This window comes from Synchiropus splendidus, chromosome 9 (genome assembly GCF_027744825.2).
Source record: "Synchiropus splendidus isolate RoL2022-P1 chromosome 9, RoL_Sspl_1.0, whole genome shotgun sequence".
NCBI lineage: Eukaryota > Metazoa > Chordata > Actinopteri > Syngnathiformes > Callionymidae > Synchiropus > Synchiropus splendidus.
In genome coordinates this window covers 23,083,298-23,108,791 of record NC_071342.1, presented here as the reverse complement: position 1 = coordinate 23,108,791, position 25,494 = coordinate 23,083,298, and the positions used below count along the sequence as shown (strand labels likewise).

General features: G+C 46.0%; 1 protein-coding gene across 5 annotated transcripts in view; it reads right to left on the bottom strand.

Moving 5' to 3' along the window:
- The window catches only part of gbf1 (golgi brefeldin A resistant guanine nucleotide exchange factor 1), a 41,670-nt gene that overhangs the window by 2,789 nt on the left and 13,387 nt on the right, over positions 1 to 25,494 (bottom strand). The window contains exons 4-39 of one of the 5 annotated variants that reach the window (XM_053874462.1): positions 17,592 to 17,723; positions 15,853 to 15,971; positions 15,414 to 15,522; positions 15,168 to 15,228; positions 13,134 to 13,188; positions 12,425 to 12,460; positions 11,716 to 11,863; positions 11,337 to 11,572; positions 11,152 to 11,263; positions 10,878 to 11,089; positions 10,706 to 10,804; positions 10,435 to 10,629; positions 9,979 to 10,165; positions 9,769 to 9,900; positions 9,277 to 9,365; positions 9,012 to 9,214; positions 8,264 to 8,387; positions 7,562 to 7,687; positions 5,713 to 5,795; positions 5,128 to 5,364; positions 4,827 to 4,920; positions 4,328 to 4,504; positions 4,180 to 4,244; positions 3,979 to 4,102; positions 3,787 to 3,858; positions 3,636 to 3,730; positions 3,422 to 3,575; positions 3,123 to 3,348; positions 2,814 to 2,971; positions 2,484 to 2,733; positions 1,691 to 1,899; positions 1,336 to 1,486; positions 906 to 1,036; positions 741 to 842; positions 570 to 683; positions 332 to 509 (exon numbers count right to left, since the gene is read on the bottom strand). In XM_053874462.1, the coding sequence (XP_053730437.1) occupies positions 332 to 509; positions 570 to 683; positions 741 to 842; positions 906 to 1,036; positions 1,336 to 1,486; positions 1,691 to 1,899; positions 2,484 to 2,733; positions 2,814 to 2,971; positions 3,123 to 3,348; positions 3,422 to 3,575; positions 3,636 to 3,730; positions 3,787 to 3,858; positions 3,979 to 4,102; positions 4,180 to 4,244; positions 4,328 to 4,504; positions 4,827 to 4,920; positions 5,128 to 5,364; positions 5,713 to 5,795; positions 7,562 to 7,687; positions 8,264 to 8,387; positions 9,012 to 9,214; positions 9,277 to 9,365; positions 9,769 to 9,900; positions 9,979 to 10,165; positions 10,435 to 10,629; positions 10,706 to 10,804; positions 10,878 to 11,089; positions 11,152 to 11,263; positions 11,337 to 11,572; positions 11,716 to 11,863; positions 12,425 to 12,460; positions 13,134 to 13,188; positions 15,168 to 15,228; positions 15,414 to 15,522; positions 15,853 to 15,971; positions 17,592 to 17,723 (4,995 nt within the window). Of the gene's footprint in view, positions 1 to 331; positions 510 to 569; positions 684 to 740; positions 843 to 905; positions 1,037 to 1,335; positions 1,536 to 1,678; positions 1,900 to 2,483; positions 2,734 to 2,813; positions 2,972 to 3,122; positions 3,349 to 3,421; positions 3,576 to 3,635; positions 3,731 to 3,786; positions 3,859 to 3,978; positions 4,103 to 4,179; positions 4,245 to 4,327; positions 4,505 to 4,826; positions 4,921 to 5,127; positions 5,365 to 5,712; positions 5,796 to 7,561; positions 7,688 to 8,263; positions 8,388 to 9,011; positions 9,215 to 9,276; positions 9,366 to 9,768; positions 9,901 to 9,978; positions 10,166 to 10,434; positions 10,630 to 10,705; positions 10,805 to 10,877; positions 11,090 to 11,151; positions 11,264 to 11,336; positions 11,573 to 11,715; positions 11,864 to 12,424; positions 12,461 to 13,133; positions 13,189 to 15,167; positions 15,229 to 15,413; positions 15,523 to 15,852; positions 15,972 to 17,591; positions 17,724 to 25,494 lie in introns of those variants that run through there. The other 4 variants (XM_053874461.1, XM_053874463.1, XM_053874464.1 and 1 more) reach the window with 4 other exon arrangements.

The following is a 25,494-nucleotide window of genomic DNA, read 5'->3' as shown; positions in this document are numbered from 1 at the left end:
AGAAACAGGGATCCAGAGACTCAGAGGCGACCAGTGTCATGATCAAAGGTTCCCTGGATTAAAAATAACTTTCAAACAGTCACACACTGGTGTCGGCTGTCAAGCGCTGCTGAGCTGGAGAGCACGGCGCCGTCACAGTCTCGTCATGTTCACGTGTGCAGGTCCAATGCAGCCAGTGAGCTGTGTGTTTATCCAATTTATCGTGAGATGCAGAATTGCCACAGTGGACATTGTGTTTGGCGGGATATGGTGTACGATAAGTTATCGTCCATCCCTACTGACTAAGATGGCTGAATGCCGAGGATGTGGTGGCAGGCTGGGACATTGGTACCTGCTATCACCGTCTGCTTGAACAGCTCCTCCCTGAGGTTTGGCAGGAAGCAGACGATTCGCTCCCAGGTGATCTCCCACAGGTCCGAGTAGCCCGTCCTGGAGTCGGCGCTGTGGAAGATGCCGGCCGTGTCCATCACCAGCAGCATGTTCTTCAGGGACTCTGGGATGGCCTCCAGCTGCAGCCACAGACACATGAGCACCTTGCATTCCCGCACCAACCTGGGGTCCATCCTCACCAGCAGGTCGCTGGATCCAGCATGCATGTACTTGTCCATGAAGTCCAGGATGGTGAGCCACAGAGCGGCGAAGGTGGGCAGGGACAGCAAGGGGGACAGGTGTTGGAGGAAAACCTGTGGCAACATAGTGAAGTCAGGTAACATCAAACCAGACGAGGGATTGAGTCGCACCTTGGACAGGAGTGTACAGGCTCTCATCCTGGTCTCCTCCATGCCACCAACATCTGCAGGGCTGATGTTGTCCAGGAGCTTGGTCAGCAAGGGGAACAGCACCTGCCCACACCAACGCCATCAGAGGCGCCTAAGGCACAACCGCCGGCCGTCAGCATCCCTCACCTTGTTGAAGCAGGACTCCCACTCTGTGGCGTCGAGGGTCTGCAGGTCGTGGACCAGCAGCGCCCTCTGGAGGTAGGTGAGGGCCTGCATGCGGACCTGACGCCGGGCATCACAGCACAGCCACGCGATGCCTTCAGAGAGAAACATCTGTTGACACCAGGTTCTAGTGAGGAGCAGACACCTCTGCTGGGTCACATGATCAAGACCACCCCACACAGGACTTCTGTGGCCACATTTGTGAATTCAGTCAAACATGTTTGCTCAAGGTTTCAGCATGAGAACATGACAGCGGTCCTCAGAGGCAGAACCAGCCTGTTGTTGTTGTCTTCTGAGATGGTTCTGACCATCTGCTCCAAATCCTCAGCATATTTGTAAGAAACTCAACCTAGAAACGTGACGTTTGATGGTGAATCTCTCGTGAAGAACCAACCTTGCAGCAGTGGACACCAACAGCTGGTCCACAGAGTCTGTGAGTCCGCCTCAATCCTCTTCCCTGCAGTGTCTAGGTGGCGCTGTTCCTCTGCCCATGAGCTGTAGATGCTGGCAGCTCGGGTGTGGAGCGTGTGCATCAGGTCCAGCAGCTGCTCCGACACACGCACACATGTGTTTCAGACACCACAGCAGAAGCAACTGAAGAAACAACAGTCTGGAGCTGCGTCTCTACTGAGATGTGTTATGAGAGATGATCACGTTTATGCACAACACTGCGCCTGAGACTGGAGACACTGGAGTGGGAGTCAGAGGTAGAAGGGTAAGAGGGCTGTGGTACTTACATCCTGACTAACCTGTAAAGACACAGTGTGGTAGCTGGCCGGGACACCCTCGTCCTCTTCTTCGTCACTATGGGAGCGTGACAAGCGCTGACTGGAGGCTCGACTGCTCCCTCGCCGAGTGCCTCCTGCGCCCTCCTTCTCTTTCCCTCCAGCCTTTTTCCTCATGCGGGACTTGGACGAGTCGTACTTGTGGCTCTTCTTCTTGTCGTGGTTGCGGTAGCCTGAAGCAAAACAAAATGTCCTTGGTGAGTCAGGCGACCATGAAGAACTGTCTCAGGTGAGTCAGAAGATGGTGATGAACTGTCCCAGGTGAGTCAGAAGACGATGAAGAACTGTCTCAGGTGGGTCAGAAGATGATGAAGAACTGTCTCAGCAGAGTCAGAAGATGATGAAGAACTGTCTCAGGTCAGTCAGATGACGATGAAAAACTGTCTCAGGTGAGTCAGACAAAGAACTATCTCAGGTGAGTCAAAAGATGATGAAAAACTGTCTCAGGTGAGTCAGAAGATGGTGATGAACTGTCCCAGGTGAGTCAGAAGACGATGAAGAACTGCCTCAGGTGGGTCAGAAGATGATGAAGAACTGTCTCAAGAGAGTCCGAAGATGATGAAGAACTGTCTCAGGTCAGTCAGATGACGATGAAAAACTGTCTCAGGTGAGTCAGACAACAAAGAACTATCTCAGGTGAGTCAAAAGATGATGAAAAACTGTCTTGGGTGAGTCAGAGGATGATGAAGAACTGACTCAGGTGAGTCAAAAGACGATGAAAAACTGTCTCAGGTGAGTCAGAAGACAAGGCACTGACCTCCGTTCAGGCTGGCCTCCACAAACACCCGGATGGCTCGCACACACAGCTCAAAGTTGTCTGGCGTGACGTGGGCTGCGTCCCGGACAATGAAAGACAAGGTCTCCACACACTTGATGAGAGACTTGGTGTCATGTTGGCCCAGGTCCAGACCCAGAGTCAGACTGTACTGGTTCACTAATGGGTGATTCAGCTGGGCTTTTGAGCCCAGCGGAGGAGTAACGCAGGTGTCCGGGTCATCTTTGCTGACCTTGAATCAACAACACAAGAACATCTTCTACCACTCTGCACTTGTGGATGATGTCAGCATCGTTGTGTCTGTGAACTCACCACCAACCATCCGCCGCTGGCCACATCCACATCGGTGGCGGAGCGAGGGATCCTGGACTTGCTGTGGTCTGTGTAGACCTCAGAGTCTGATGTGTAGCCTCGGTCCAGAGTGACTTCACTCGGGTGATTGGACGGAAGCTCACTGTCAGACTGAGCACCTGAAGAGATCAGAACTAGAGATTAGAACCCACTGAGGAGTCTCCTCAACTCAGAGAAGCTTTGAGATGAAAGCGACTCCTGCATCAGCAGTCCATCAAGACAGGACATTCATGACAGACAGGACATCATCGGCACGTCACGATACTGGACCTGTGTCGGTGTCGCTGGTGCCAGCGCTGATCTGGAAGGAGGCGGGAGGTTTCACTCCAGCACCGATGCACTCCAGCAGGGAGAAGAGCGTGTACCAGTGCTCTGTGCTGTGGATGTTGGCCGCGTTGGTCTTGAGCAGCTCATGAAGGCCAAAGGCCACCTCTCTACTGACCCGGGACAGGACATGAGGCTTCATCATCAGCAGTAGACGCAGAGACAGCAACACCTGTGGGTTCCAGAACATAGTCAGCACCATCACAAACTCCAGCAGAACTGGTCCTGCGGGACTCGACGGTCACCTGGGAGCTGATGTCCTCCCTCCGTAGCAGACGAATGGCCAGCCGCAGCAGCCCCACCACAGCTCTCTCCACCAGGAAGCAGCTCTCGTTTGCGTGGACACAAAGGTGGCAGAGATGGTCACGCACAGTTTGCCACACACACGTCACACGGTCTCTGCACAGACAACTGATAGTCAGCTGATGGACACTTGAGCAGCAGCGCAGGTGTGTTAACCTGTTCTCCAGAACAATGCGGAGCAACATCTCCAAGCAGAAGGCAGCATCCTCCTCATCGTACGTCTCTTCATCCGGGGTGACTGAGATCAGGGCCTGTGGGGAACATCGGTCATCTGTGTTCAACATACACACACAAATACAATCTTCACCTTCATCAGTTCTTGCAGCGACTCCAGTTGCAGGAATTTGCTCTCTGTGACCAGCTTCTCCGGGTCACACTGCTACAATGACAGAGAACAAAAGAATGGTTCTTCAGAGTGCAGCTACACTTCAGCACTTCTGAGCTGGGTAGGATTTCTGCAGTCAGCGCAGGCTTGGGCTCACTCAAGGCTGGTCTGTACCTTTATGCAGAGCACGGCAGCTTGTTTGGCCTCCTGATTCTCCATTGACGGTCCTCGGAGTCCGGACTGCTCCGCTCCACTCAAAGTCAGCCAGTTGACAAAACTCAAAACTGCAGACTCACCACTGACACGGACGGTAGGAGAGCGCATGTTAATCTCACACAAAGTTCCGTGAGTTCAAACAGAATTGTTAGAGCTCACCGGTTCGATGGAGTTTCCTCTCGCTGAAGAGAAATCTTCCCGTTCGGTTCAATGAAATCCTCCACCTGTAACGGAAACGAGGTGTTGTTCACGACAGAGTACAGAAGGTGGCAGTAGAAGACAAGAAAAGCCAGCACTGCTCAGTCACCTCCACCATGGCTTTGGGCAGCAGTTCAGCTCTGAACAGCTGCAGCATGGACTCCATGATGTTCTTCCAGCCTTCTCTCAGGATGTTACCGTGGCGATGAGCGAGGTCAAATACGGTCTTGGCAGCCGTTTGTGCCTTACTGTTGCTGCCGAACACCGAAGGGAGGTTTTCCACCGACTGCAGGGCGGAAGGACACGTCAGCTCTGCGTGGACAAGTCACAGGCACACTTCCATCCACAGCAGCTGAAGCTGGAAATGTCTATTGTTGGCGAATGATGAGCTCATGTGCTGGTGACAGCGAAATAATAGCAGCACTGGAGCTTCACTGACAAAAACAACTGCCATCCAAATACTTGATTTTTAATTCACTCACATTTGGCTTATTCTGAAATGCCCTGCTCTTTCAGTGACACTGACAATACCACAGAATGGTCTGTAGAATGTATTTATTTCAAGGGAGCCTGATGTAACTTCTTTGACAGACAGGGTGCTCTCTCACCTCGCTGCTGAGAGTGGTGAACTTGCACAGAGAGATGATCAGATTGTCAAAAACGTCACTGAAGCCATAGTGAGCTGCGATCATGGCACATTTCCTGCAGAGAGACACGAGGACAACGGATGACTGACTTCGAAGAGAAACACGTTATGGTGTCAGAAGTTCACATGGAAATGCTACCATTGTAGACGGCAGCACACCACAACCAGGTTTGGCACGCATTGATTAAGTCACAGGCCACATTTTCATTCATTTCATTTTTTTCCAGTCAACACCAGCAACAAGTCGACTTCCATGTGTGTACCTGAAGCCGGTGATGGCCTTTTGGAGGATGTTTTCATCCAGACTCTTGTCGAAAACGTACGACAGTGCAGCGATGGTGGGACCCCAGGTCATGGTGAACAGGTCGTGGTCGTAGCTGCCCGCCGGCAGGTGAAGGAACAAGCCCTCTGGTGTGGCGCCGCGGTGAAGCAGCACGCTCCAAACATAGTTCTCCTTCACCAAACCTGTCTGCTCATCGGGCATCACAATCTCCTCATTCCTAAAAGAACAGTCATGACAGCACACAGGATGTGCTCAGATGAAAAAGTGCAGTCAGAAAAAGAAAAAGCCACTTTTCTACCATGAAATCAGTTCTTTGAAAGCAGCAGAGCAAATATATTTTAGTATGCTATTCGTGGCTGTGAAGATAATGTGCTGCTTTGCTGAAAAGAAACAAACTTCAAGTCAACATGTCAATCGACTCCCTCACACAGTAGGAACTTTTTAGTGCTAACAAAAGCCTCACATTTGCTCTGCAGGAACCAAATCGATAACTTTTATTCAAGGTGGCCTGGATTGCAGTCAGATGATTGTCATGTGCGCCGCACAGACTTGTGATCAATCTTACTTGATAGCGTTGTAGATATCCTCCAACATGTCCTGGTCAAAGTCTTTGTTTCCATTCACGCCCTTAAGGTTTTTCTTGAATTGCTGTTTGAAGGCAGGCACACACAGAAAACCAATCAAAAGTCTTAAATACAGCTTCCACTGCTTCCTAATCTCAGCATCCGTCCGATAATTAAAAGGGCCTGTTAGAAACACAATCATTAAGCGACACCTTATACTCTTGCTCCCCGCATTAGGAAAACAAAGATTAAGGCAAGAGCCACTTGTAAATAAACATCACCAGGCGGCGATGACAGACATTCTCAAGGCGCAGCTACACGCCTGGATATTTCCGACCGGCCGATGGAGCGGCAGAAGATGTGAGTTCCTCTGTGCTTCACACTGGGAGGCTCCACAAACAGGCTGCTAAAATCCTCAGGAGTGTAAAAACAACGGCAGTATGCTTGTAGAGCTACCACATTATAGCGCTGACCTTAGCTGCCCTCCATGAAAGCAAGTCATCCCGCTGTCAAATCCTCGGGAATTGGCTCTGATTTACACAGCGAGGCTAAGCTGGCTTTTCAAAAATAACCCCATTGTAAACACATGCTGCGTTGAATACTACACATTGCTAGCTGCTAAGTAATTGAACTGCTAGGCGCCACTTTTATTGGTCACAGCGAACTATAGTGGGAGCCACGGCATGTTGTCTGAGGCTGGAGGTCAACGATCCGTCTTCATGCAGAGGATTCATTTACACACAATAGTGCACCAGCTGCAGCCCCAGACATGTCCTGACTACACATGAATTCTGCCACCTATGAACACATGAAGGAGCGAGAGAGCAAGAGCAGCCACTTGTCGATTGTTTGTAGTGAGAGTGGCCACACACAAGCTGCCACAGAGACGCTGTTTAGTCTTCAGATGCTGTCAATCACAAGCAGGAGAAAACAGAGCCAGCAGATAAAGTGGCCCCGCTGCCCTGCCGCCTGTTCAGGATGAGTTCACCTCTCAGACGGACCACCACTGGCTACAGCTGTTGGTTCTGGGCTTTCTGAGCCGCCGCGTTGCACCGACACAAATGCTTGCTCTCCCAGAGGAATGTCATTCCACCGGGCACAAGTGGCCGACAATAAATAGACCTGCTGTGTTCAGGACCATCTCTGGGACATCGCGATGCTAAACTTTGTCTCGCCTAATCTGGATTTGAAAACAACAACTCTTTTCATACACTTTGAAGCAACTCCAACAACAACTCATTAAAATATACGACAGACTCCCACCCTCAGAAGTGCTGAGTCTGGAGTACAATTATGGAAAAAATGTTTTTTATAACTACAACTATGACATCAGTGGTTTATAGTTCCCCTCCAAGAAATCCGACAGCTGTGAGCAATCCGCTCACTTCCACCAAGATGGACATTTTTTCATCCAATATCACTGTGCTATGTTTATTTTACCTATAAAATTAGATACCTTTTATATCAATCAACATCACAACTTTAATTCAAGAGAGCTCAATGGGACAGAAGCTCAAAGTGCAGCTATCTGTTGTCAATATATTTCGTGTCAAAACAGTCATGAGTTGCCAGTCAAATGAGTAATTAAGATGGATGAATGAATGAATGAATGAATAAATAGCCCAATTCCACTTTGTACACGCCTTGTGGTCAAAGAACTTCTGGACCTGGTAATTCTGCGGCTACCTGGGCACTGGACTGACAAAACCTTGCTCTTCGTACAACACAGTTTGCGGAGGAAAACAACATCTTATTGCAGAAGTGGACTGAATGAGACTTTAAATCATTGATTGACACGCAGTCATTCTATACACTTGAGTTTCCTCTGTAAAACACTGGGCGAGCACTCACCTCCACGGTCATTGGGATGTTTTGCTTGCGGACGTTGTGGTTGTGCTGGTCAGTGTTGAGCATTATAACAGCGTAGGCCAAAGCAAAGCCAGCATCATTGGTCATGAAAGGGGACCCATTGACTTTCTGCAAACACAGTTGGTAGTGCAGCGTTATTCACACCGAAGTACAGAGCAGACCACCGACGCACTCTTGACCTTGTGTTACGTAGCTAACCTCATTTCCATCCTCGGCTCACACCTCCTGCTACTATCACCGTCCTCCGAGTGGAAAACTCATTTACAGGGTCACTGCCAGAATTACTCATCAACTCTTTCAAGGAAACTATTTGTGTGTCTGTGGTCAGTCTAAGAAAAGGACATTACTGGGAATAGTTTCCAGGTCGCATTGCTATTTTAGAAATCAAATGTGCCCCCAATAGAGTTGGCCCGGTGCCTAAAACCGTGTGTGGGGTGTACGACCGCCCAGTTTATCACTTACATCACCCCACTACTATAAACTGTTGGGTTAATCATGTGGCAGCTTGATTCATACGCTCACCACCTTTACACCGGCTGAAATGATCTGATGATGGAAAACACTGTCACCAAGTTGGTTTGCTGGATGGAAATGAAAGAAATCCCTGTGGGCGTGTTGACGGCAGCGTAACTGATCTTATCTTCAATGTCACACACATATTGATCAAGAGTGGCGGCAACCTACATGCCAGTTGTCAGTGAAGGTTTCCAAGAGCCTCTGGATTACGGGGGCTTCTCCGGGTAACCTGAAGGCCTCCAGGTAGAGCCTCAGCGCCTCGTCGATACGCAAACCCTGGAAGGTGAATGTGCTGCAGAAAGAGAGGACAGAGAGCTTTAAATGTCAATGAAATGATACCCGTTCAGGTTGTCCAGCACCAGAGCTAAGACAAGTAAATGGAAATTTTTTGTGTTTGGCAGATGACTGAGCCAGAGCAGGTGAGGCCACGATCTAATGATCACCTGTGATCGCTTCAACGTCTTTAGACCAGTGTTCTTTCATGACAACTAACATAGGTTGCAGTGTAGAGGCACAGCTTTTGCGGAAGGTACAGATTCAAGGACGCGCTGTAAAAGCAGATTGAATCAATCCGTCCACCGGAGCACAGTTGTGCCTCAACACGCTCACACACGCTCACACACACACACACACACACACACACACACACACACACACACACACACACACACACACACACACACACACACACACACACACACACACACACACACACACACACACACACACACACACACACACACACACACACACACACACACACACACACACACACACACACACACACACACACACACGTTCAAGGATGGTGAGTAGCATCGCCAGTAATGTGAGTTTAATTTTCTCACATTACTGGCGATGCTACTCACCATCCCTAAGAGTCTCTATCCAAGTTTAGATAAAGAAAATGTCTTACTTGACAAAGCTGTCCAGAAGCTCCATGTTCTTGCGATCGCTGATGTATTCTCCAATCATCTTCTTGTCCAGTCTGGGGTTTTCCCGGAGCCATTGGGCCACCTGGTTGTTGTCCAAAGGATTACTGAGGAGCCCTTTTTCTTGGAGAAACTGAATTCCCTTCTTAGGCTTCTGGTTAAACTGCTCTGTCCCTGTAATGAGCAGCTGACAAACAAACAGTGGAGGTTCAGCTGATGGATGGTTCACCTGGAGGAGGCATTTTTTACCTTCTTCTTTGTTCGGATTTCTACCAACTCCTGGGAGTCAGGCAAGCATGAGGAGAAGCGCTGAGGTGTTTTTGGAGGTTTCTTCTCAGCTGTGAAGACAAAGTGAAGTCTTACCAAAACAGCAAAGAACAAAGGAAGCTGCTGAAATCTAAAAACAAACCTGTTCCTCACCACAGAGGTGAAACAAGGTCTGTGATGTGATCAGAGGCCACGACTAATTGCTGAAGGCATTTTTCTTTGGGATTTTTTTGTGCAGGCCAGCTGACATGTGGACTGAATGATAATTTTTAGATTGATGATTTCCACTAGATTTACCACAGTTGTAACCTTCATATGAACACAACGTGGTCTGCTCTCAGACTTGCCCCATGAAAGAGCTGTAGAATCTGGGAGGCATAGTTTAATTCTGGCTCACTGAACATCCAGTATTCCCATTTTTAAAGGTTGAGCGACGGAAGAGCTCCAGGTTGTCGAGCGCGTTCAGTAACTCACCTGCCTCACCATCTCCTTGATCCTGACGTCCTAGTCTCATCTTCTCTGCCATCAGACGTCCACTGGTGGGTGGACCCACTGCTTGATTGTCACCCTGAGGCAAACTCGCACCATTGACCTGCATAGTGGGATCTGACAAGAGACAAAGATTTGATGACCACACAACACTACACAAGAGAACATGTGGTTGAGAACAGTGCATAAAGGTACCAGAAGTGGTCTCAGGTCCAGTGTTCCCAGAATCAGTTCCCGCCAGAGTGTCCGACTGCTCCGGGACTGCAGTGCTGTTGAGGACCTTGGCCTGGCAGTGAGACTCTGTGCTGTCGATCACAGTCAGCAGAGCTTCTAATGACAGGAGGTGTGTAGTGTAGAGCTGCCCGGAGACAGGAAAGGCATTCTGGGGGAAAGTAAGAGTCACAAGTTTTCATATATGCCATATTTTGTTGTTTCATTAATTCTGGTGTGCTGTTCTGTTACTTCGTTATAATGTTTCAGGGCACAAACAACAACATCACCACACAAGCCCTCTCAAGTGTATGTTCTCCCAAGTTTCTAGTCCTTCCTACCTAGATAGATACTTCAAATGTGAGCGAGTGTGAGTGAAAATTATGCTAGTGCAGAACTAGTTGCAGAATAGTAGCAGAATGCTGCAGTCTGTTTCCGAACCTTTGACAGCAGCTTGGTGAGATCTTCAAACAGGTTGGAGCAGTAGAAGTCACAGTCGTAGTTGATGTAGAGCTCAGTGACAAAACTGGGGATGCGCCACAGCTGGACAAGTGCCTCTAGAGCCATCTCCTTCATCTCGTACGGCATTTTGACGTTCTCAGACGTGGTGATGTCCATCAGTTTCTTCAGGTACATCTGGAAGACAGATGTATCATTAGCAATGAAAGGATGCTTTGTAAAAAAGGAGCAGTGGTATTGGATGAGGATTTACTTCTAACTGGAACTTCAGATTCACTCTCATGCTTTCGAACAGCAGGAAGCACACTCGTATGGATGAGGCGTAGAGGTTCATCCGATCCACACTTAACAACTGCAACACAGGTTTCATAGTCTTGTCATGAAATTCAGTTGTAGACAGAAACACAGCATGGCCAAACACGAACCTGGAATAGATGTCTGCAGAGCTCGTCCTTCACCAGCCCAAGCAGAGACTGGTAGTTAGAGATGTGCGCAGACTCCAGTGCAACTGTCAGTAACTGCAGGCCCATGTGCATCATGGCGTCAGTGTTGTGGCGGTCATGTGGGTTAGTCAATGAGATCAGGAAACGGAAGAGCTCCCTCAGACAAGGCAGGCCATAGGGGACCAGCGATGTTCCTACAGAAGACCATGCACACGTTGAGCTTTTTGCATGTGTGAAGTAACACCATATGTCCTACCATCTCTCTGTGTGGACTGCGTGAAGCGGACGCCTCTGGGGTTTACATAGTCCATATCATGAACTGAGGTGGCGTCGGACTGATACGCAGAGTCTTTATCCTCAAGCACCGACTGACAGGTAAACAAGACACACACAAATACCCAATAAAATAATTGTTTATCAAAGCTGGAGAATAAAACATGCCTGCAGGCCTCCAGGTCCATCTGGAGATGCAAGCTCTGTACTTGGGAGGGCAGAGGGACTGTTTGGCGTGGTTGAGCCACACTGGTCCAGGTCAGACAGGTCTTCTCTGGAGGTAGCTTTAGAACCTGTCTCCAGGCCACTGTCCGTGGCTGAAGGACTGGAGATGGAGGAGCCAGCACTGTCCGAGGCTGGAATAGAAGAGGTGGAGGAACTGGGCTCGATGAAGGGGACTCCACCTAGCAGGTTAGGGTCAGGAGGTTAATCTGCAGGATCAATGCTGTTGCAAACTTTCTGTGCCATAATATAAATCCAGATAAAGCTGCCTTAACACACAGACAACAAAAGCTCAATCAAAGAGTACATTAATAAGTCGACTTACCAGACAACATGTTGTTGCTCAGGGTGCCAGACTGGGTGGGGTCGGCTTGGCCAGGAGGATTCTGGACCAGGTGACGGGGTGGTCTTGGGGAGCGTTTCTGTTTCTTCCATTTAGAGGACTCACTCATGCCGCCAGCCCGCATCTTCAGCTGGGGAGAACCATAGGTAACAAGTGAAGATTGTGACGACAAACTCACAAAGGCGTCAGACTGACGGGAGGCCATGACCAGATACAGAGCTCTCCACACTAAAACAATAAGATTCAAATAGTGGCAAAGACCATCAGAAAGAAAACATGTATGTCAGTACAGGAGTGACGCATCTGATCAAGGCCAGGCAACAGTGCACAAAAGCAAAGACTAGCAGCTCTGCACGAACATGCACACTCACTCAAAGAAGGGAAACAGCTTCTTTGTCTTTGAAAAAAAAACAAACTTGTTCATTTTGTTGGCACTGTGTCATGCTCTGTTGTGTTTGAGGGGTAAATAGTCTGACGCAAAACCGACTCAATGACACCAAGAACAAGAGTGAAGTAATGCAGGCAGACAGGCATTCACATGCAGGGACCACATTCAGGTGCTATGTCTATAACTTCTGAACCAGGACCTCAGCTACAAGAGTCCGCATCCAAACTCCTCTTGTGGGTCTACTTTAGGGGGAAGATTGAGGAGTCAAACTCCAACCTACATACTTGAAGTCATCCTCCTTACCTGCACACGTTTGTTTTTCCACAAGATATTGTAAGCCTCAGAAGAGAAGGGGAGGTGCCCGTGATTAGTGCTTGTTACAGGTCAGCAGTGGGACAGACACACGGACACACATACTCCAGATATAAATGTTTGTCAAAGGAAGGCGTTTGGTGGCACAAGCGTAGCCGTGCGATGAGCTCACAGCAGACGGGTAGTGTGTTCAGACAATAGGGGCATAGCTGTTTCTGATGTTGATGTATTGCATTTGTAATGGTGGTTCAGTCTAGTAAAAACATTCTGCAGTGGACTCATAAGTAAGTTGCTTCATCTCTCCCCAGCCACAGTCTACAGTCCATGTAGATTGAACTTCCTCCAACAACATATTTCGTCTCTTCCAGTTTTACTTGCTCACTATTAAGTCCTTGCTTACGACACACAATACAATATGATAAAATAGTGAAATCAAACAGCGAGGACAAGACTTGAGCGCCTCCTATTTAACCTCACAGCAGGAGAAACAAGGTTCTAGAACTTTGGCTCGCACTAGAAAGTAACCAGTGGAACTGTTAGCTCCCACCTTGTTGTATGCAACTTTGCATCAAAGGGGACGGAGGAAGGAGGAGGAACAAAGTCAACTTGGCAGAGGAGGCTCAGGGGTTCTCACCGGAAACATGGCAACAATGGACCACAGTACAACATCAAAGTTCATTCAATACTGTCGTGCTCTTACCTTCTTCATGTTGGCACCAACGTAACTCTTGGCCTCTTCTTTGAATTGGGGAAGTCTGAAAGAGATTTACAGGTCCATCAAATGACGAATAGATCTGTGTCAGTGATGCATCATGTTACTACTATTCATCACCAAAGACCAAGTGCTCATTCTTCGATGTGTTTCAATGCTGTTAAGTAATCATTTAAACTATTTATTCAGATATCTGCTGGAGTTGTGTGTGTGGTGTTACACCGACTGAGTAACTTTAATGTGACTTCATCTCATAAAATAAACCAGACAGTTGCAGCAGAAGACATATTTCAAGCTAGCTCAATCTCAGTGCACAGAGGAAACCCAGCATTTGGACTGAAACAATAAACCGGTCAGATGGGGTGCTCTGTGCTTGAGGTATTCAACAAAATGCACTTGAATTCCAGCATGCCGCAGTGTGATGGAATGGCACGGACGCGGTTTCTGTGGACTCTTTGGAAATGAGATGTCAGCAGAGACCACATACACAATTAAAAACAAGGGGGCCGTGGCTCCCCATCTGACATTACCAGCGTTAATAGAGTGTTGTCTCGCGAGCATGATTATTGGATGATCTGTGGGTCCAAAAGATTAACATGCCTAACACATTCAGCAGGCAAGCTAAGCCTGCTCCTCAGAAGATGAATAGAGACGCTGCTCATTATTGTCTGGTGGGGGCTTCAGGGGTGTTGCCCAAGCCCACTCTCATCTCTATTATCCAGCTGGAGGAGAACTGGGGGTAGGGGCGAAGGGAGCAAACCAGAACCAGAAGAATTCAGACATCCACATTGTTAAGAAACAGCTGATTACGTGTCAGACCACAATCTACATCTATACGGACACACAAAATAAAAGGATGCACCTTCAAACAAATCAGCATCTTAAAGTGGGGGTGCCAGAATGCTTAAATATAAGGTATACAGACATTTCCTCTGGGCAGGGGGACTGGACAAATCAACACTAGCAAATATTTTCACTTGCATCCAGGAGCCACTGATTAATGTCACCTCACTCTGGTTTAAGTTCAAACCCAAAGCTGGTGAAGATAATTCTCTACCTGCACATGCAGATGCACTGCCAAGACAGACATCCGCTTCATCTATATGCAGATTGCTCGTTGTGCGGCTAAATTGATTCAACTCCATGTCTGTGACTGGATGTGACTGGCACACTGATGGTTTTGAACTGGGTAGGCGGTGGAGGATGATCGCTGACGAGAAGATCTTAAATGCCAAGAGAGAATTCGGTGGCCCACTGACCTAAGCACACCACAAGCTTTCATCAGATAATGGGGCTTCGGAGGCAGAATTAAGCCACGAAACTCTCATCTGTTATCACGCAGACTCTCTCTCTCTTCTGTAGTAGAAATCTGTTTCAATGTATTATTTGAATCATATCCGACCCACATTACATTGAGCAACAGAACATTTAATACTTTCAGGTGTGTGAACAAGGACTATATCTATATATATATTATATATACAGAGATGTGCACTTAAACCTTCAGTGACTCTGGTTAATGCGCAACACAGGCCAAAATAATGAATGCATAGTTTGATTTTATTATTGTTCGTCATATGTGCCACTTGAAAAAGGGAAAAAGGGAATACATTGACAAGAAAGAGAGAAATAAGTATTAAGTGGGTTTGACAACTTTCTGTTGTCATAGGTTGCTGGGGGAGCTAAACCTTGTCAACCAGTGCAAGTCACGTCCACTCGGGAAATGCATTAAACTGGCTTTTCAGAATCAAGTTTAAGAATGGTCTTTGCCCTGGTGGGGCTGATTTGCTAACACCATATCAGCCCTGTGGGAACCTCTATTCCTCAATAATAATACAGTCCCTCTACGTGTGTCCTGACACCACCGGGCCAGTCCTATTTGCCTGTTGTCTTGGCCAGTCGGTTTTATCTGTACACAGGCCTAGATATGGCTCCATAAATATTAATGACCATCCTGGCATTCATCCACATTAACACATGAAGCTTTCACGAGTATGTCTCCTCATTCTCTCATAGGCTTACCTGGAGAACAGTAGCTGCACCATATCAACCAGTGTGTGCTCAGCTGATTTCCTGAGGAGCTCTGCAAACACAGGAGAGAGACTGATGTGAATGGAGGACAAGGAGAGGGTTTCAAAGATGAGAGAACAATCAGCAGAGACACAAGACTCAAATGCAATCGGGACTGAATCAGTGCCTTCAGAAGCATTGATACGGTGTCAAGGTTTATCCTCGTTTAAAAAGTTGGTTTAAAAAAAAGGTTAATACCACTCAGACGCATCTCAAAGCAGATTCGGAAGCAGGACTGCATGATCTCACAGACAGACTCGTTGGTCAGATGGGCTCCGACAGGAGTGAGCAGCAGAGTCCTCAAGACCTGACAAACAGAATATTAAACAATGATCTGAATAGAGCCACCAAAAAATGTTGGTCAGAAGTATGAGTACCAAAGAATTGTTTGATTGAGACATGACAGTTTCCTAGGGGAATGTACAGTAGTCAAAGTGGGAAGCAGTGCTTATCATGGGCCACCTTCGCTACAATGCAGGAAACCCAGTTCTTTAGGATGAGCAGTGTACACAGGCTAGAAGACAAATCAAGTCATGTCGTACCAACCTGATGGGAGAAAACTCATAGACCGATCGCTGATCTGATTTCAGTTTAAATAAGACAATAGTGAAAATGTACACAGATGAGTGAACTTTACCTGTAGAATTTTCATAAGCACCACTTCATCGCTCGCTGGATCTGTTCCCACAAATCTGGCATGTGTGACAGCATCTGCCATGTTCTCGATGGCCTCAGCTGCTGCTTCATGATTTGCATCTGTGGGAAGAAGAAAGACAACACAGCAAATGAAACGTAAACCACGAAGAGGAGCTTTGGAGAATCCTCTTAGTTTGAAGCACTGAAGAAATATCCACAATAGAGGTTTTTTTAATCTCTTCATCATCAGCTCTTTCCTCATGCAAAGTCTCTCAGTCCTTAGGATGTCACAAATGATCACGACTGAATATAGATGTACCTCCGACAATAATTAAACATGAACCAATGACACAAACTTCACCTGGGACTGTAAATGTGACTAGAATGCAACCTCAACAGGTTCAGATTTCCTTTGTGATCAGAACAGGTCAGATTTTATTTCCAAGTCCATGCCACTGCACTTAAGGATTAAGGTTTTTTTAAATATTTTTTATGGATCCTCTGTCGGTCCTAGCACGTTTGGCAGATGTAATTTGACGTTGATACAATACTGCCGTTATTTTGTTGTCATGCTGTTCTCACAGTACTGACCCAGGTGTGAGGACATTATGTTCATAGCTTACTCAGATCTGGATGTCAGGATGGTCAGTCAACAAGAACAAGTTCATATGGGCTCGGATTGGATCAACATAACATTTTTTCAACACCTTCATGCTTACATCAGCAGTTTGAAATTTAAGTATCACAGACAATTGAGAATTTTGTTTGATTAAATTGTCCCTCCGACACCAGCAGGTGGCAGTAGTTTACAAGGTCTTGCTGCTCATCCTGCACTATAGCGCTTCAATTTCTGTTACAAGAAAGGGCTTACTTTGAGATAGACGCCTGACCAAGCCAGCAAAGGAAATTGATCACTGGGAGTTCAGACAAAAAACATGGACGATTCGCAGAACCTTGACTGAAACGTTTTGCAACTTCAGAGAAAATGAAACTAATCTGAATGAAGTCTGGACTACCTTGTTAATGTCAGAGGAACTCAAAGATGGGTCTCGAAGATGTGTAACAGTTACTTTGTACAGCCTCATGTCATTGAGTCAGACTGATGCCGTGCAGCTGTGCTATTGTACAACCAGCAGAGACACAGCTGACTCAGCAGAAGAGTGAGGGATGATGGGAGCTGGTGTCCAGGATAATGAGGGGGGCACACACATAACAGTAATCACGTAGTTTGTTACAATTTTTATCCTTGCTGACCAAGGACTGTAAATGCTCGATGAGCATAACTCTTAGAAGATCATACTACAAGAGAATCCTTACATCTGGGATGTTTTAAGAGTAAATTCAACCCAAACAGTTGGGGCAGACAATCGACCGCCCTTGCCTTGAACGGCACATAGAATGGAACATAGACAATCAAAAAGTCAGTTTGCAGTTGGCAGTTCTGACAAATAATTGAATCTGACAACAAAAGCGCAATTTTTTATTTGACCCTTTCAATAAAATATTCACTAATTTGCTCACTTATATCCTGCAAATATCATGCCCAAATAGCAGAGTGTCATTAGCTACAAATTTTTCACAAAATAAAAAGGATTTTCTACAAGACTTTTGGCTAAGCGCAATTGCGCTTTGGCCGAGGTTCCATTGGAGGGGTGGCCTGGGATTTTTTCAATGAATAAAGTGTGCCATGGCTTAAAAAAAGGATGCAAAACACAGAGTTAGAGGATGTTATCATCTTACCTATAAGGCCGTACGAAAGGAACTTGTTGACCGAGGTAAGGGCGAGGCCTGTGATAGGTCCAGTTGTATCTTCAGAGCGCACCACTTCCAGGAAAGGCCTCAGGAAAATGTTGGGCTCAACATCAGCCAGCTCTGAAAGGACCAAACAACAGTCAGACACTTCAATAACTGTGGAAATGCATGTCTTGTACATGTAGTTGAGGCACGTTGAACTGCTACCTCACACCGAGGTTCATTTAGTACTACGGAATGATATTGGCCAAGTAATAAACACCACACAGATGGACTACTAACTTATGAAAACCCGCAAATGAGAATCGCTCCAGTAGTGAGCTCAGAGGAAGCATCACCAGTGAAACCCACCTCTTGCTAATCAACCCCTGACTTCACCACTGGCCGTTCTCATGAGCATTCCAAGAGGAGGTCACGAGGGGGCAAGAAAAATACAAAACAGGTAAAACAACAACAGGCAAATTATTGGAGTCACGCACCGACGCTGAAGCGTTCTCTAAGACGAGTGCATGCCACAGCAATTTTGAAAGGATTATGGCTTTGCTCCACATGTGAAAAAATAACTGGCATCAAACGCGCCGCCAAGCACCCAACCAATCTCTAAACGTGCACATGTGACCGCCTTGCATTAGCGTGTGATATCTGATACCCCGCAGCTTGTTTAGAAATCAAATATGAAATCATTTGGAGATGTCCACTCTTTTTTATCAGCTGCCGCGCACCCTCTCAGGCCCGACTTTCCAAAGCAAACTTGCCGTGTTATTGAATATTTTTTCATCTGGTGCTTTGTTTTCATTTCTGTTAAATCTGAGGAGCTTGAAACGGTTTTGCTGGCAGAGATGAGGGCAAACTGATGAGTGTAAATTTAGCAACAGTAGCACAAAAAGTGGCGGGAGACATAATAAAGATCTGACTGGCCGAAAACAGAATGTGGGCCATTCAGCTCCATCTTTCTGTCAGATGTCAGAGAACTTTAAAAAAGGTGTTAGTGTCCCATCTCTTTACAGTGTGAAAACGTGTACTGAGAGTGGAGGGAGGGGGCTCAAATGAATCTGTCAATAGATCCTGATGAAGACTTCATCACAGGTGATCACTGTGTAAGTACTAAGGCTGCGTTCCCAAAGACAGAAGATTGGAAAACTCAATTGTGTTGTATTGATCCACTGGCCATCGGTGAAGGTACGGCTGACAGGAGCACTCTGTCCACGGCCGTCACCAATCTTCTTAAATAAAGTCTAAATACCGGCTCAGTACTTCAACTCAATCTCCAGGGACTCTGGAGTGAAGTGAAATAAAGACGGACAGCATCAGCAGTGGCCCAATCGTTCTATAACCACAGTGACCTCTTGCTGACATTGACCAGAAGAAGAACGAAAATGTGAGATTAAAGCCGTTTGATCAGCCGTGCGTGTTACCATTTACTGGCCGGGTTTTGGGGGTACCAGGTCCTTCTTAAGAGCAAGTACAAACCCGTATGAAGTCCACTTTAATTGGTAAAAGAGAGGTTGAGCCCATTACATTTCACCACAACCCTAATCCCAGCTACCTTCACTTGGCTGGAGCCCTTGTTTCTGCTGGAAGCTGGTGTGAGAGTATCTAGCCATGTGTGGATTACCTCTCCAAATGACCCCAGCAGAGAGCGCGAGAAGAGGTGGGGGTGAACCTTTGCCCCCAGGAGAGCGACTCGGGATGAGGCAGGCTTACCGTCAAACAGAGGCCATCTTTAACACATGCACATCTATTGGCAGTGGAGCAGAAAGGGCTTAGGGTTGGAGAGGCAAGAGATGAAACTGAGCTTATTGTCCAACAACAGCCAGCAAACCAAAAACCTCGACAGAAAGATATGAAGAAAATGAAATACTAACAAAAACCATATCTTATGAAATGTTCAAACTTTTCAAAAATATTCCCATGTGGTGCGCTGATTGTGGCATGGACTTCTAAGCAGAGTCAGGAGTTAGAATAACGCCATAATCTTTAGCGGACAACTCACGGCATAGACAACTGCAGCGCTAACAGCTAAATATCAATTCCTCACATCAAAGCATAAGAGATTACAGTGATAACAGACCAGAGCTGACACTCAATAATACATCGGTCTCATAGGCCCATTAAAACCAAAGGCACCCAGCAGCACCATGCAAATGTGCAACACCTGGTATCTTCTAAAAGAAAGACACCACTTCACCACATTATAGCCACACAGCCTCAGTAGAAGGAGCTAACAGTCTTGTTTGAAGAGCAGCATTTGCTCTCAATAGACATCATGGAATATTCCAATTCTTCCTTGTTACCTGGAGCAGAAGTCCGACTTGCTTGGTGAAACTCAAGTGTGCACCAGTAACAAAACACGAGCAGGTTTTAACATGAGCCAGGGGACTGCTTCATGATGTTGAATGTTTCCAGGACAATCATGATCTAAAAGACCAGTCACCAGTGAATATTCTGCATTGAATCGTAGGTAAGTTAGCACAGAACCTAAGCTTCATACAGCACATTTCCATGTTCCTGTCTGCAGGAAGAGACAAAACTCTACAAGGCTTGTGAGATCAATCCATTACCCCATGTAAAGATGCTGGCCAGAACTTGGACTATTTCCTTTCATGATGAGGTCTATATTCCTCCACTGTCATTTGACAGTGCGGCCCCGTTAATTTCAACGACACTAAACAGCCAAAGCTATATTCCTGGTTATTATGCTGTACAAACAAAAAGCCAATTTCCCAAAGCGAGCTGCCTCAGTGTACACTGAGAGTGTATAATGGAAAGACTGGTACAATAATTATGATGATGGTGTAGAGCTGCTGAAGGCAGCAGAAAGACCCTCAACACAGCAGCCATGAGCTGTGAATAATGAAGATTATCTACTGTTACAATGATAAGTTCCATCAGATGGATTAAGCCCATGTGGACAAAGCACATGACCCAATCACACATTAAGTCCTGAGTAATAATTATAATTGATGACCTTTGAACATTGAAGGCTGTGCATTGGGACGACTGTCAGCACCCGAGATGACGAAACAGACCAACAGCCCAGAAACTAGCACACAGTAACAAAAGGAAAAGTAAATGACACAATCTGTTGAAGAGCGGGTGCAGGAGCAGATGAAGGAGGGATGAATCCCCTCTTGACCGAGGCAGCAGCCCAAAACCAAACACTGATGGTTATTGATCTGGACCCCGTCAGCTTGAGAAATTAAGAGTCAGGTCCTTGGCTTAGATGCTGAGGCTTCATGCGCTGAGGAGATGGGCGACGCTTTAACAAGACCAGCAAGGCTAAATGAAATCCAAGGAGAATAGCTCTGTTCATCGGCCGAACAAAGTCTTCCATCTGTCGGGAGAAGTTTGATGAGTGTCAGCTTGATTTAGCCACAAGCCCCCCACCCTTGCTTCTCTCACTCCTACTGTCTGCCCTCGGTCCCTGTGTTCTCCTGAATGAAATTGACACTAGTAGGAAGGGGCAATTAGGACAGAACAATGCTATGGAGCTCCATATGGTCATTTCATTGGGTCACAACGGTATTTCATAGACGCCTAGAACAACATCTTTGTGCAACCTAAACAGGCAATTTAAAAGCCCAGGAGAAATTAAAACTTTTCCAAATGCTTCCTGGCACAAATGTAACGGCTGCTGCAGGAGAGCGTTCCTGGAGGGCTGCATGGAATATAGTTAGCATTCGTATTTACAAGAGCAGTGCACTCCGCGGTTGAAGAAGGATGGATGCATTACACCAACTTCATTCCTTCACTTGTCATCAGCTTGTTAACGAAAAGACAAGACAAAGAGGTTGTTACAGTGAAAAGGTAAAATCATAATCCAGAAGAGGGATGAAGCATGAGGTTTTTACCAAAGACAGATCTCTAAGAAAGAAGAATTGCAATGCACTAACAACAGGGTTGGTTAAAGCAGCTGTATCAATTCCACGTGGCGCTTTCACATCACCATGGCCACAAGCAAAATATTTGTTGTTACATAGTAACAGAAGTCTAATTCGAGAATTGCTTTTTTGTTACTGTTTAAGTCTGCATCAAGAATAACAAGTTAGAACCGGTGAACTGAACAACATTTACAGTGCATGACTGCATAACTGAACCCTGCCTGGCCCTATGGCCGGTCGCAGCCACTGTGCACCTGTTTTGCTGTACATAAAATGCAGTTTCTCTGCCACATTCTTGACACAGAGACCACATTATAACTCCACAACAGTACTGGCCATGCACCAATGTCCACTTAATGTGTTTCACAGACTTCTTTTCCCACTGTGACAGACTATTTGAAAGAATCTGTATTTTAGCAGCGGTAGGCTACTGCACTTTTGTCATAGCACAATGAATCAAGTCCTCAAACCAAGTGAAGTGATTGAAATACCTTTGAATACATGAGTGTTTTGCTCAGTGTCAGATAATGGTGTCCTTCCACGGAGGCGGGATCAAATTATCACTTCTATTTCCAGAAAAACAAACAGTGGAAAGCAAGATGCACAATTTCCAGGCCACCCACTGACACCTACCCTTGCCAATGTCACAGTGTGTCCTGGTTAAGATGTCTCCCAGGGGAGGGAGGGAATCACGGGGGAAAGAAAAGCAGAATAAATTCAGTTTGGTGGAGCGTCATCAATTCACCATGTCTTTTGAAGACACAAATGCAGCAGATCGATCCTTAAATATCATACTTACTGCACGAGACCGTCAGCAGTGTCGTATTACACAAGGCATGATAATCTAAAATCTGTACTAAACACGATTTTGAAGACAATATAATAAGAGCTCTCATGATAACACCAACTTCACTCTGCATATCACAATCAGCATGAGGAAAGAACGACAACAAAAGATAGGAGACAAGCAGATATGTGTGTGAGTCTGTTTCTGTCTGAGAGTGTTGTCATCCTCTTTTGTTTCACCTGCTGCACTCCTTCAGTTCTGCCCTAATGCCATTCCCACGGGGCAGCAGAGATTCCAGAAACCACAGACTGCAGAGGCACTGTGTTCACACGAGACCCAGCAGCTCTGGCAAACCGGCCAACGCAACGACCACATCCTTCCATCTCCTTCAAGAACGGCTACATTCAAACTGGTGATGTTTGGATCAACTTTAGAGTTTATATAAACAGAGGACATCTCAAGATGTATCCAAATAACGTTAATGTTGACTTGTGGTCTAAGTTTTGTGTCAATGTTAACTGTAACACTAGTTCAATAGTAAAAGCAGCAAGCCCTTTTGTTGAGTGGGGCAACCCTACACACCACTCCCAGAACAATAAGGGCTTGTTAAACAGAGTTAAATAAGTAAGATGAGAGATTGCAGTGACTTTGAACATGCAGTCCCGTCCTGGCGCCAGTATCTGAGAACAGCTGCTCTACTGAGAACCTTCTGTGGAGGAATGCCATCTACAAAACCTCTGCTGTGGAGTCACTGTTAATGGCTGAGGATGATCCTACAGTGAAAATCAAAACCGAATTGTAGCCACATTTATGGCTTTTATACTTGATCAAGCAGGGGTCTTTCCTTGAATTGAACTATATCACAGCGTATATATATATATATACTGTGATATAGTGCTCTGTAGGTACTATATAGTGCCTACACTATATACTTTTATCACCAAAAAGAGCATAGTGCTCTGTAGGTACTATAAAAAATAAAATTTTGACATACAGTAAGGGCAACTCCAAATGGAAAGTGACAACATTGACAAAATGTACCACTCACCGCAGCAAAGGTGAAACTCATTATATAGAATTTAATAGATGGACTTAGAGGATATGTTCTAGTGGTCAGATCATCTCTGTGTGGCCATACATTACAGAGACCATCAGTAATCCCCTTCTCAAAAACATAACTGGCACATTAAAACTCTTGAATCTTGAGCTCTGCGCTCAGCATGTGTAACAAATATATGTTGAAACTGTCTTCAGTGACATTGTAACAACGTTTGGATTGTTTGCATTAACATGTAAACCCTCATCTCATCTGTATTAATAGGCAGATAGGAGAGAGTACTTACGCGGATGCTCACTTTATACCTACAGAGCATTGACAGCAAATCCTCTGTGTGTGTTTAATAAATCGCAGCAGTTAGGTGGGACAGCTTAGTCTCAAGTCACCTAATGACTATATTATGAGCCTCAGCATTAAGAAGGATTAATACTAATCTGGGCTGTTTCAGTTTACTCTTGGCTGCAGGGGAGGCTGGTTCGAGGGGACAGGGTTGAAGTGAGTGTCCTGCTGGCCCTCAGCGAGTCAGGCAATTCCCAAACGCATTACTGAGTTGATTTTGTGTGTCAACTGCTGCCAAAAAATAGCCTAGATGATGATCCACTTGCAGGATAATGTGCTGTTTAGCGGGTTTAGAACACACATAAATTCAGAGCCCTCACAGTAGCACCACTTGTAGTCTAAAGTTCTCGGATAAACTAAATCTTAGCGTGGATACACATAGCTGATTGATGTATGGTCAGTGGAGATTGAGTTACTAGAGGAAATAATCTGTCATTTCACTAGTGGATTACTTAAAATCTACTCAGTCCCTGAGACAAACACCTTCAGTCATGAAGCATTCGACTTCACTTTTGCACGCAGATGAGTGTAAGGGTAGGCAACCAGATACTCAGCAGGATCACACTTTTTTGGAGATACTGCAGCTTGAGAAATTCAAGTTCAGCACATATGCAAGCAGCCCAACAGTGTCTACTGAACTCACAATGTCATATTCTAGTGAATCAGCTCAAAAGCAATCTTCTTAGCTCAAGCTGCAATGACTGGTAGGTGTGATGTGTCTGTGCATGTACTGTATGGGGACTGCAATCGAAGCGACGGAAAAAAGCTGATGCTGTTTGTGTTGCACTGCATTAAACATTGTGGGTCACATGGTTAGAGCAGTATGAGAGTATTGGTTATTTTGAGATCACAATCACAGATTTTTACTAACAAAAAGAGATAAAGGTCACAGGCCAACAACATTTATAACCTAAAGACCGAGTCAAAAATTAATTCAGTACCACGAAAACTAAACTTATACTAAACTGTGTGAGAAGTGGTTATTTATTTAAGACACTAGTATTGGGAAGTAAGTGAAGGTTTCCGATCATCGATCTTTTTGTGTGTTACGCCACAAGCAATAACTAAAATCATAAAGGAATGTCAGAAATTGTAATTCATCTCAGCACCTTCCCCCAGACATACATATGTGCAGTCCTTCATGAGTGTCCTCTCCATAGCAACGCTGTGACGTTCGCACAACAGAAGTTTACGGGGACATTTCTGACCAGTGATGCCACACAGGCACCATGGTGGGGAAACATTAAAGCCTATCGGGTTTATCCCCACTGGGGCCCTGAATTGCCCCGCTCAGAGTGCGAGGAGATGTACTGGGCTGGCTTAGCAGACCGAGGCGACAACTGTCATGAATGACTCCCCAGTGGGTCCACATGTCTGCCATACTAGGACCAGCCTCTTGAAAACTCAGGGGCAGCATGGTGGGGTTTAAGAGCGTAAAAGGCCAGGGGTCACTCTGTGACAATACCTCTTTAATCATGAATGACAGATTGTCATAGTTTGCTATTCTTTCAAGCACAAATGTTCTACAGTTCTACAGTAAACAGTGGTGTCCACATCAGTCATAGTAACGCTTGTAAAACATTTACCCCTTATTCTGGAGGAGACAGATCACATCATTCTCACAATTACTGTTATTCATCCACCTCCATTAGAAAATGAAAACGTAATTTCAGATAACTTATTTTCCTCCATACAGGCAAAGCTCAGAATGAAAAACAGCCACTCACTTCCACTAGTGTAGAAAGTGCACGTTCTCTGCCATAAAGCATCTCTCAGCACATAATTTGACCAAACTTGAGAGCAAGAAAAAAAGAGAACATAAACAGA